Genomic DNA, 11,779 nt, shown 5'->3' on the forward strand with positions numbered 1-11,779 from the left:
TTAGTGGCTGAAAGCTGGTAGCTGATAGCTGTAGCTTTTTAGATATATATGGTGTTTGACAGAGTAGCTAAAAATTTTAATAAAATATATAAAATGACCAAAATGCATATAACTAAAAATTTAAAAAGTTTGTGCATTAAAAAGTTAATTATCTTTAGAGGTTAAAATAGTCATTTTTTTTTCCCAAAAAAACTTGTAGCTCCTTCTAAACGCTACTAGTAGGAGCGTTCAAGCAAAAGATTCAAGCTCCAAAACTAAAAGATTCAAGCTCTTTCAATTAAGCAAGACTTTTTATTGAGTATGAGTTTTTTCTTAAAAGCTTAAAAATAGAAGCTCTTCAGAGCTACATACCATACATAGAAAAACTTTTTAGCCATAATTTTTTAACCAAAGACAAGTAGTCGCTTTATCCTTCGACAATTTTTTCCGAGGCTATTTTTTGCGTTGTTGAATTCCTTATCATTTCGCACTTTCCATATGTAACATTGCGAGTTAATTATTTTCAATAATTAATAATTCTTGTAAGATTAACTTATTTGAAAAAAGTTACATTTTGAAAAACTGGTTTATTCCAAAAAAAAAAATGACAAAACAGGGATAGGCCAACAGCCTTACTTAACTTCAGCCTGTTATATAAGAGTCCATGTGACATACGATAAAAACAACATCCACAATAAAGATGTCGGAAACCACAACTCCATTGGTGGCCAAGGGGGGTGGCGGCCGGTGGTGGAAGACGATACTAGATTGGGAAGAAGCTAAGAATCAGCTAGTGTTTTCTTTTCCTATGATTATAACTAATGCTTCTTATTATGCAATACCCTTAGCATCCGTCATGTTCGTTGGCCACCTCGGAGATGTTGAGCTCGCAGCCTCAAACCTTGCTAACTCTTGGGCCAACGTCACCGGTTTCTCCTTCATGGTTAGTTGTTGTTGTTCTCTCTCTCTCACACACACACACACAATCGGACAATATTTGCCTTAAATTCGTCAGGTGTCACATGGCTCAGAATGAATCATGAATGGGATATACATGTGCTTTTACCCAATACAACACAATCAATTCAATTCATAGGTTGTTTTTTCGTTTTCACTTTTTACTTTTTACTTGATGTACCATGTAATTGAGTCTAATTTAGGAACGGTATACGATTATTATTGATTATCTTAGTTTCATACATGATTATTGAATTGTGGGTATATATTATTGTTATATATGGTTAGAAATTATCCGTTAGAATACATGTTATCTGAAACTCTATCTGAGCACTTGAAAGCCGACTTGTAATATCAAATACTCAACTAATTTTAGTGATTTTGTAACTTTACATATTTAATCAAGTTGCTAACAAGTTTAACATAATCCATATTTATTTCCTTGTAAATATATGTTGATATTTTCAGCTAATTTGATGTGGATAAACAAGTTCACGTCATTAGACGGGCATCACCTATAACGATACCCATGTAAATTTTTACAACTATGCGCATACCAAGTCCCATGCCCCATTACCCAATCCCGAATTTTTCGACTTTCAGATTTTCACATGAGATTATGTGTTTTTTTGCAACACTACTAGGAAAAGGCTTAATTTCTTATGAAAAAGTTTCGTCGGGAATTCACACACATTACCAACCAAATACCAAAACCCCTGAAAACCCTAATTTGGCAATAAATTACCGACAAAAAGGAAAGCCCTGATAAATGCTTGGGTCCAATGCATTTACGACAAAATGTTTATTTTTTTACTTTTTTTTTTAAATTCCCTGGTAGATGCTTAGAAAACTTTTTCTACACATTTCCGACAAAATGGTTTAGAAGCATGACAGTTTTTCCCACAAAATCATTTTAGTCGGAAATATGTCGCTAAGACTGGAAGGTATGGTGTGGGAAGGATGGGCCACCACGTCACCCGCCACGTAAGCGAGTGTGAGGATGGGCCTACATGGGATGGACCAACGGGGTGGGGGATGAGCCCCTTTATGTATATATATGCATGTATGTATAGGTGTATGTGAGAGGAGGAGGCACGGCTTGGGTGGCTGTGGGGAGCCGGTGAAGACGGGGACGGGCCAAGGGGGGCGGTGTTCCGGGACGGAGCCGGGGCTCGCCGGCCCTTGGCCGTGCTCCATACCGTCCAGTCTAATGTCCATTTCCTACACATCTCCAACAAATTTCGCGTAGGAAATGACCCAGTTTTCTAGTAGTGCAATCTAGTTTTCTAGTAGTGCAATCTATAGTCTAATTTCATCTAGTTTGATCCGTCATGTGAAGTTAGTAACTTAACTTTTTCATCAGATTGGGCTAAGTGGTGCCTTGGAAACATTATGTGGGCAAGGATTTGGCGCAAAAGTTTACAGAATGTTAGGAGTATATCTTCAAGCATCTTGTTGGATTTCCATCTTCTTCTCCATCCTCATCTCAGTTGTTTGGTATTCCACTGAACCTATACTCATTTTACTTCACCAAGATCCTGAAATCGCGAAAATGGCCGCTCTCTACATCAAATATCTTATCCCTGGACTATTCGCATTCGGGTTTATGCACAACATATTGAGATTTCTCCAAACACAATCGATCGTAAACCCTTTAATATGGTGTTCATTAGTCCCATTCATCGTCCATCTCGCCTTTAATTATGTACTCGTGTATCACACGTCTTTGGGTTACATCGGCTCCCCTTTGGCTGTTTCGATTACGTTTTGTATCTCAGCACTTATGCTGGCAGGATATGTGCTTTTGAGTCAAAAGTTTAAGGAAACATGGCAAGGTTTTTCGATGGAGTCGTTTAATTATGTTCTTGTTGGTTTAAAACTCGCCCTTCCGTCTGCTGCTATGATTTGGTCAGTTAATAGTTCTTGAATTTTTTGATGTGCATGATCTATTGTTCATTTTAATTAAAGTTGACATATTGTTTTTTTGGTGTTTTGAAGCTTAGAGTATTGGGCTTTTGAAATACTTGTGCTTCTGGCTGGGATTTTGCCAAATTCTGAAATAACAACTTCTTTGATTGCAATGTGGTAAGAATATATCCGGATAGTTTTTGAGTTTGGTTATAGCATTAGGGTGTTAGTCGTGTTAGGTTGGCGGGTTGAAAACTTGAAGTGATAAACCCAAATACGGCTGGTATGTTTATCCATAAAATAATATCAACCTTAACTTGGACAAACTTCAAATCGTGTAATCCTTTTATCTAAAGGAGTCAAAGAATTGGTGGGTTATAAACGGGTAAAATGTGTGATTAATGGGTTGGTGGGTTGTAAATGGTCTAAACACGTCGTAAGCTGGTTGGCAGATTAACCTTATAAAATATATATATTTTATTTTAATTATAAGTGGTATAATTAAATAGGTCAACCTGAACATGACTTGTTTAGTTAAACATGTTAAACAAGTCAACCCGAACATGGCCTATTTCTCGAATGGGTTAAAAATAACAACTCAAACTTGTTTATTTCTGTATCGTATTTGTGACGTGTTAACTATATTGTACATGTCAAAAAAAGGTTTTGGAGTTAGGGGACAATAGAATCAGTCTGTCCCCTGAGATAGAGGAAAGGTTTACCCTATCCAGATCATACCGATAGTTTATGTTCTATGAATGGGATTTTACTTGTTAGTTAGTTTGTTTGTTTGTAATGATAATCAGTTTTAAGGGGCACTTTGTTTTTGTCAGTGTAAATACACAAGCTATCAGCTACAATTTTATGTACGGGCTCAGTGCCGCTGCAAGGTTAGATGCAACGATCTTACTCCCTTCCAACTTTACGAAGCTGCTAATTTCGATTTTCAAACCCATCCCTGTTTAACAACATTCTTCAATTAACAGCACACGCGTGTCAAATGAGCTGGGAGCTAGGAATATCGAAAGAGCTAAACACGCCATGACTGTGACTCTAAAGCTTTCTGTCGTAGTTGCACTTGTTATTGTTTCAGCTTTGGGCTTTGGTCATAATATTTGGGCTGGCCTTTTTAGCGACAGTCCTGTGATCATAAGCGAATACGCTTCTATGACGCCTCTCTTGGTATTCTCCATCATGGTTGATTCTATCCAAGGAGTCTTATCAGGTTCATTTTCATATAAATCTAAATATTACATGTGTCAAGATGGGCATGTTGGGGTTAAAAGTGGGTCACTTTTAGTACGGGCCGGCCCTGAAAATTCGTGTACCCTGTTCGAGCTCGAAAAAATGTGCCCTAGGCCTTAACAAAATTGGGTATTGGGCTCGCCAAAGGGTTAATAACACCATAAGAATAGTTTTGTAAAGGGGCCTATGTTGGTGTTTGTATGGGTGTACCCAATTAAAAAAATATTTTACATATACATGGGCTTTTTTCATATAAAACGTGCCCCTCGAAATATCGGGCCCTGGCCGGTGGTCCTCCCCGCCCACCCCCAGGGCCGGCCATGACTTTTAGTACGGGCCGGGCTGGCTAGGCCCGTTTGTTTTTTACATTCATATTTTTTGCAGGGGTGGCAAGGGGATGCGGTTGGCAACATCTGGCTGTGTACATCAACATAGGAACATTTTATCTTATTGGCATGCCGGTTGCACTTATCCTTACTTTTCTACTGAATCTATATGCAAAGGTGAAGTTTTCAATGCATAATGTACTAGAAATCTGACTATGTTTGTGTTTTAATGTTATATTCTGCGGTTTGTATAGGGGTTGTGGATTGGCTTAATAACCGGTCTCTCGTGTCAAACGGGTGCCCTTCTACTACTAGTGTATCTCAACAGGTGGACGCGAGTGGAACTCAATGGTGGCAATAATTTAGAAAACGTGATCCATGTTTGACCGATTTCGTGTATCTAGTAAAAACAAAAACATAGAGAGATTGTGTACGGACTCATCTTAATGGCATCTACCCGTTTAGTTAACTTTTGTTCTATATGGATTTGTTAGTTCTTATTCTTTTACCTAGGTTAGCTTAATAAAAATGAATAATTAATGGGCCAGTTTGGGTTGAACAAAGGGTCAAGAGATATAAATTTGATTCCTGGTGTTCACATATCGTTAAATGGATGCCAATAGGCAATAGTTAAGCAAGGTTAATTAGAATTTGGTTAGTGATAAAATTGGTACAAAAAAGATCAGTTGATGTGTTAAGTTATATATAATCCCCAATGAAGCGTGCACCAATGATATTAAGTTGACTTTTAGATAGTCAAAGTAACTTGGCTAGGAGTGTGATAATGGAGAGCTTAAAACTCAAAGGTGAGTTCATACAAATCTTCAAAGTTTATAACTTTATATTGATGTTGATATACATGGTGAATTTAATATGGTTGTGTTATTATTTGCAAATATGTGTTTTTATGGTAATTTGTTTAGGTTTGGGCATAGTAACGTATATCGTATATTCGTTGCAACTAGATGTAAATTCTGAAATCAAACCGACTGAAATATAACCAACATATTCATAGTAGCATCTTGTTACAATGGCGTTTGATGTTTGAAGAACCATTATTATAAGGAATATTGGATTTTAATAATCTCTGTTATTCATCGTTGGCCGCCAACAGTTCCAACTACAAAAATAATAACTGCCAGTCTCAACTATTAACATATTGGCCTCCAATGGACCATGACTGATAGAACCCTAACACTGTTAGTCTCCGGTCGCCGGAAAAACATTTTTGGCCGGAAAACTCAACCTTTTCGTCCTAAACCTCTTTTTAACCTTATTACGGATTTTTAAGAACCATTTTCTAGTAAAAACCTCAATTATTAAGGTCGCTGGAAAACTATTTTTTTGTCGGAAAACTTCTTTTTGCCCGAAAAACTCAACTTTTTGGCCGGAAAACTCAACCTTTTCGACCCAAATCTCTTTATAACCTTATATCGGACTTTTAGGAAACTTTTTCCGGCCAAAAACGTTTTTTCCTACGACCGGGGACTAACAACGTTAGGGTTCTGTTAGTCAGGGTCCATTAGAGGCCAATATGCTAATATTTGGGACTGTCATTGGTTATTTTTGAAGTTGAGACTGTTGACGACCAACGACGAATAGTTTGGATTATTAAAATCCAATATTCCTTATTATAATAACTTTTTATGCACTGTATCTAATACATAAAGGTGTTTTGTTGTTACATAGTAGCAAAAACAACAACAATACCTCATAAAACCATCCTCCTGGATCGTATGAGTATATTGACGTTTCCATTGATTCTATTCTATTGATGTTAAATGGGCCTCCCCACATATCAAGATACTGAGGGGAGGCGGGGCGGTCTGTGATGGACCTCCCACCATGCGTGGAAAGATAACGCATACCGCCGCCACTCCTTCTATCACTCGTTAAAAAACTAACTCGTTGAAACCATAACGCGTGAAAAGATTGTTTGATGAAAAATGCAATTCGGATTGTTTTGTCGTTTTGCAATTGAATTAATACCAAGTTTGATGAAAAGTGCAATTCAGGTCCCTCAACTTTTGTTAGCTATTTTTAAATAGCTTTCCTTTAATTGCAATTCAGGTCCCTCATCTTTATATAAATTTTAATTGTCCATCTCGACGAACCGTTTAAGTCGGTTGTAATTCAACAAAAGCGCGAGATTTGCGAAAGGTGGGGTTGGGAGATGCCACCCGTTTAGTTTTTTTTTCCAATGTTTAGTTGTTTTTTTATTTTGCTATGTAATTTATTTTTTAATTTTAATGAAATTTATAATTTAGTGTTTTATTGTTAATTTCTAATTTTAAAATAAAAATTAAAAAAATTTGGGAGTGATGGAATTCTATCACTAGTCACCACCTCCACTACATTTCTATCACTGATGTACTGAAAAGTACATATGTTTATAGTGTATATTTTGGTCAGTTTTCAGTCGTTTAGAGTCTAGTTTAGGTTAGAACTTCGATACTGCTGACGTTAAGCTTTGATTTCAGGTCCCGTAGCTTAAAGTGATGAAAAACGAGTAAAACCGAGCAGTTTGGAAGAAAACCGGGATTCGTACGCGCGTCGAAGAAGCTGGAACTCGAAGTTGAATAAAAAAATAATAAAATCAGGCAAGGAGGCGCCGCGTGACGCGACACCCCCTTGGCGTCACGCGAGGGCCTTGATTTTCCGGGAAAATGTGTTCCAAGCTAGGGTTTTGAAGGGATGATTTTCCAAGAAACTTAACACAACTCTAATTACGAATCAAGAAACCCTAGGGCGAATTTTGAAGGTGATTTTGAGTATTTTGGGGTGCTTTAGCTTGCGGGAATCATTCGGTTGAAGCTTGGATCGTGAAAGTGAAGATTGTTCGGGTTTTATCTCCCGGTGTTCTTTAATTTCGTGTTTTCAATACTTTCCGATGAATTCTTGTTTTGAACCTAGTTTGTTTATTTTCGACATCATGTTTCTTGGCTAAACCCTAAATATTACCTAGACAAGATGATAGTTTAATTTATGTTTGGATCTTTTAACGGTTTTTATTGATTGATTATGGATTGACTTCTGAAAGTAAAGTGTTCTAGATTTTCTGATTTGGTGCGTGTGCGTATTTATTTTTGATTGTGGATTGTTTACTGTTTGACATAGATTTTGGTGGATGTCTTTAACATAATAGGTCTGTGTTGATTATTTGCATCCTTGCGGGTTCGGGTGATCTTTGGGTAAATCGGCCGATAGCCTTAGGAACAGTAATTAAAATACAATTAGAAATAAATATTCTGCTTAACTTGTCGCTGAGAGGCTCGAGTTAGTTATTAGGTCTCGGTGCAGTATATAGCTAAATTAGATTTTGAGAGAAGTCGACTTTAGTTCCCTAATTGCATTTGTGTCTAGTAAACCAAGTCAGAACCTAGAATTGCCTTAGATTGTCGCGCTGAGAGGTAGATAGTCGTATTAGGGCACTTTTAGAATCGTTAGAGGACTGAGAGGAAATCTAACAGTCGCTATTCATAACAGCCTTGTAGGGTTTCCTAGGTTTCTTCCTAAGAAGGGTCGGGAAGTCTTAGCATTGAAATACCTTAAGGTTTAGTATTTCACGATCCCGGCTCCATACAACAATAAAACCGTTAGAAATCCATTCATAGTTAAACTGGATTCAAGTCTAGGTAGTCCTTAATCTCATCTGAATTAAAACCCTAGTCTTCGTTCGTGTCTTAGTTTAATTTCATTTTAATTGCAATTTTAGGATTTTAGTAAAAACCCCCCTTAAAACACAACAATTGTTTAATCGTGTCAGTGTCTAGTCTAAATAGAGTCGTTAACGTAATTCATTAGAGTCCTTGTGGGTTCGACATCCGGACTTACTTTTCTGTGCTAGAGTCGACCGGTTCACTTGCCGGTGAGTAGTTTAGTCAGGTTAGAGAGTCTGGATTTTTATTACTTGAGTCTTAATTTAGGGTAATTTTAGTTTATTTAGTTGAACTACTTTTTCCACATCAAGTTTTTGGTGCCGTTGCCGGGGACTCTTGGCAATTGCGTTAACTGCTTTGTTTGGATTTCAACTGATATCGTTACGTGCTTTTTGTGTGTTTGTGAGTCGTAGGAGTCCAAGTAATTTTAGTGTCTTTTTTGTATTTCTTTGAGTCTTTTGTTGGAGTTGACTTACTTGTTTATTCTTGGTTTCGCAGTTCATGCCCCACACGCGTTCGCAGGGACCAGTGAAGCCACCAATTGACAAGTCTTCCTTCTCCACACCAAACCCTCAGGTTCGAAAACCCCCAACTTCATCTTCAGCCCTTTCTGACTCTACACTTCCATCTAAACCACCGAACTACGACTTCACCCCGAAGTCATCACCCCATAATTCCCCACCACCCTCCCGTTACCCTAGTCCACCACCAGTTCACCAAATGGCCGAAAACCAAACTGTCCACCAGCGTTCCACCGCGGGTTTTACCGCAAACTCACCCATCACCCTTCTTGAAATCACCAATGATAAGTCTTGGCAAATTCCTTCATACATCATGACTGCCATTAACAACTCTTGTCAGTTTCATGGTCGTGATGATGAGGACGCGCCAGCACATATCAACCGTCTCACCCGTCTGTGTAGCACCTTCGGCATCGAAGGTGTTAATCTTGATGCCCGCTATCTCCAAGTCTTCCCCTTTTCGCTTGCTGGCCGCGCAGCCACATGGCCCGACTCGCAGCCAGCAGGTACTTACACTACTTGGGCTGGACTTAGAGATGCATTCCTTGCTAAGTATTTTCCACCTGCGAAGGCCTCTCGCCTTCGAGATCAGATCCATTCCTTCAGAATGGAGCCTGACGAACCTTATCACTTAGCATGGGAGAGGTTTCAAACTTACTCTCGCGTTGCTCCCAACATGGACTGTCGGATTGGGCCTTAGTAGAAAAATTTTATAATGGTCTTACCCCTGAGTGCAAGGCCCGATTCGACACATCCGCAGGAGGCCACCTAATGGGAAAGAAAATTGTGGCTGACTGCAACGACCTCTTTGAGAGCTTCGCTCATGCTGATATAGATCATAGTGCTACCGGCAGGAATTCCAATCCTGTGATTACTTCCTCATCTTCTCGAGGAGTGAACCAAGTCGTTTCAGACTCAAAGGTAATATCTCAGCTTGACTATATCACCAAAGAGTTGCTAGAAATTAAGAAGAATGTAGATAGATGCGAGGTTTGTAGAGGTGGACATGACACCATAAACTGCCCAACCCTTACCCTAGAGCAGGTCGAGTATATAGCAGGTCAAAATAGGGGTCCAACTAACCCATTCAACAATAGTAACTCTAATTGGCGTGCTAACAATTATTGCTCATCAGGAAACCCCCATGGTTTTTCATCAGGTCAATATCAAAGCAGGGGGGCAGGTTTTTATTAAGTGGGGGGTCGGGTCAAACAGGTCCATTTGCTAGTTCAGGTTCAGGTGGGCAGTTCAGAGGTGAGGGGTCAAACCAAGAGGTTCAACCTAAGAGTCAGGGGTCAGGTGGTAGTTTGTCTAGGATAGAGGACCTTCTTTCCCAATTATTGGTTAAGGATCAGGCTACCCAACGTACCTTAGAGGACCATGCTACGCTCCTAAAGAATAATCATTCAAGTTTCTTAGACCTTCAAAGGCAAGTAGGGGATATTGCACGCCAGTTGCAAGAACGACCTCCCGGTCAATTCTCGGGCAACACAAAGCCCAACCCATCTGGTTCTTTGAAGGCAATTTCGACCCGTAGTGGTAGGACCTTAGGAGAGAATAGAGATAGTGAGACCCGAGAGTGTTGAGATAGAAGATGAGGACCCCGTAGATGAGGAGATTGAAATGGAGGCGCCTGGTAAAGTGCAACCTAGGTTAAACCCAGAAAGTACCGCACACACCGGGGGTACTTCAAGTGAGAAGAGTGTAGGAAAGAGACCCGTTCAAGTTGTCCCATCACCCAATGTTGATATTTCTCGTGCTCCGTTTCCTTCCCGCCTTAAAAATCAAACTTATTCCAAAGAGTACGGGAAATTTTTAGAGATCTTTAAGCAGCTTAGGATCAACCTTCCTTTCATAGAAGCTCTCCAATCGATGCCCAAATATGCAAAATTTCTAAAAGACCTTCTAAAACGCAAGGATAGGTTAGGAGAGGTTTCTAACATTCCCCTTAGTGGAGGATGTTCCGCCATAGTGTTGAACAAGGTCCCGGAAAAATTGACGGATCCGGGCCTTTTTACCATTCCGTGCTTGTTTGGGAGTGATACCGAGTGTAGGGCCCTAGCCGATTTAGGAGTGAGTATAAACTTAATGCCATATTCCATGTACGAGAGGTTAGGTCTAGGAGAGTTGTCCCCTACACGCATGTCTTTGTCTCTAGCCAATAGATCCGTTAAGTATCCACGTGGTATAATCGAAAACCTTTTAGTCAAAGTGGATAAGTTCGTCTTCCCCGTAGACTTTGTAGTTCTTGATATGGAAGCCGACGAAAAGGTTCCTATCATTCTAGGACGCACGTTCTTGTGTACCGCCAAGGCCATCATTGATGTCTTTGACGGGAAAATCACACTTCAAGTCGGTGAGGAGAGAGTTACTTTCGAGATAGCACGCTCCATGGAACACCCTAGTGGTTCCGATGATCTTAGTAGTCCTTGTCATTCGGTCTATTTCATAGAGTCTTTTTTATCTTGTGTCGACCATTGCTTTGACTATATTAGTGGAGCCGACCTAGTTGAGAATAGGATAGACGAGGTAGTTGAGAAGGTAGAGGAGGTTGTTAGTGAGAGTGAAGAGGTAGAAGAGAACGAGTGGGTCCCCGAAGTGCTAGAATTGAGTGAGATCAAAAGTGAGAGTGAGAGTACACCTATAGAGAAACCTGCCCCATTAGAACTCAAAGTCCTCCCGTCCCACTTAGAGTACGCTTTCTTAGGTGAGGGTTCCGAGTTTCCCGTCATTATTTCGTCTAAGTTAGAGGAAGGAGAGAAGGGTAGGTTATTAGAGGTGTTGAGAGTGAATAGGGAGGCCATTGCATGGCGTCTTTCGGATATCAAGGGCATAAGCCCCGCCTATTGTACCCACCGGATACTCATGGAAGATGACTATAAGCCGGTGGTACAACCTCAACGGCGGCTCAATCCGAACATGCAAGAGGTCGTTAAGAAAGAAGTGCTTAAGCTATTAGATGCCGGGGTGATCTACCCCATTTCCGATTCACCATGGGTTAGCCCGACCCAAGTCGTCCCAAAGAAGGGCGGGATGACGGTGATCATGAACGAAAAGAACGAGTTAATCCCTTCCCGTACCGTTACCGGTTGGCGTGTGTGCATAGACTATCGAAAGTTAAACGACGCCACCCGGAAAGACCGCTTCCCCTTACCATTCATTGACCAAATGTTGGAACGTCTAG

At 39.9% G+C, this 11,779-nt stretch overlaps 1 protein-coding gene across 1 annotated transcript; it reads left to right on the forward strand.

Annotated features, from left to right (window-relative positions):
• Positions 1–638: 638 nt before the first annotated feature.
• Positions 639–4,884, forward strand: LOC110894469 (protein DETOXIFICATION 19). The gene is made up of 7 exons (XM_022141695.2): positions 639–922; positions 2,300–2,844; positions 2,935–3,021; positions 3,678–3,734; positions 3,831–4,069; positions 4,474–4,592; positions 4,670–4,884. Exons 1-7 carry the CDS (start codon positions 680–682, stop codon positions 4,799–4,801), a joined length of 1,422 nt encoding a protein of 473 aa, XP_021997387.1. The 5' UTR covers positions 639–679; the 3' UTR covers positions 4,802–4,884.
• Positions 4,885–11,779: the final 6,895 nt, after the last annotated feature.

This window comes from Helianthus annuus, chromosome 3 (assembly GCF_002127325.2).
Source record: "Helianthus annuus cultivar XRQ/B chromosome 3, HanXRQr2.0-SUNRISE, whole genome shotgun sequence".
In the NCBI taxonomy this organism is placed as follows: Eukaryota; Viridiplantae; Streptophyta; class Magnoliopsida; order Asterales; family Asteraceae; genus Helianthus; species Helianthus annuus.

Coding starts and splice junctions, on each gene's coding strand:
- LOC110894469 (XM_022141695.2), top strand. CDS start 680: ATGTCGGAAACCACAACTCCATTGGTGGCCAAGGGGGGTGGCGGCCGG. Junction 2,845..2,934: donor CCGTCTGCTGCTATGATTTG/GTCAGTTAATAG, acceptor GGTGTTTTGAAG/CTTAGAGTATTGGGCTTTTG. Junction 4,593..4,669: donor TACTGAATCTATATGCAAAG/GTGAAGTTTTCA, acceptor CGGTTTGTATAG/GGGTTGTGGATTGGCTTAAT.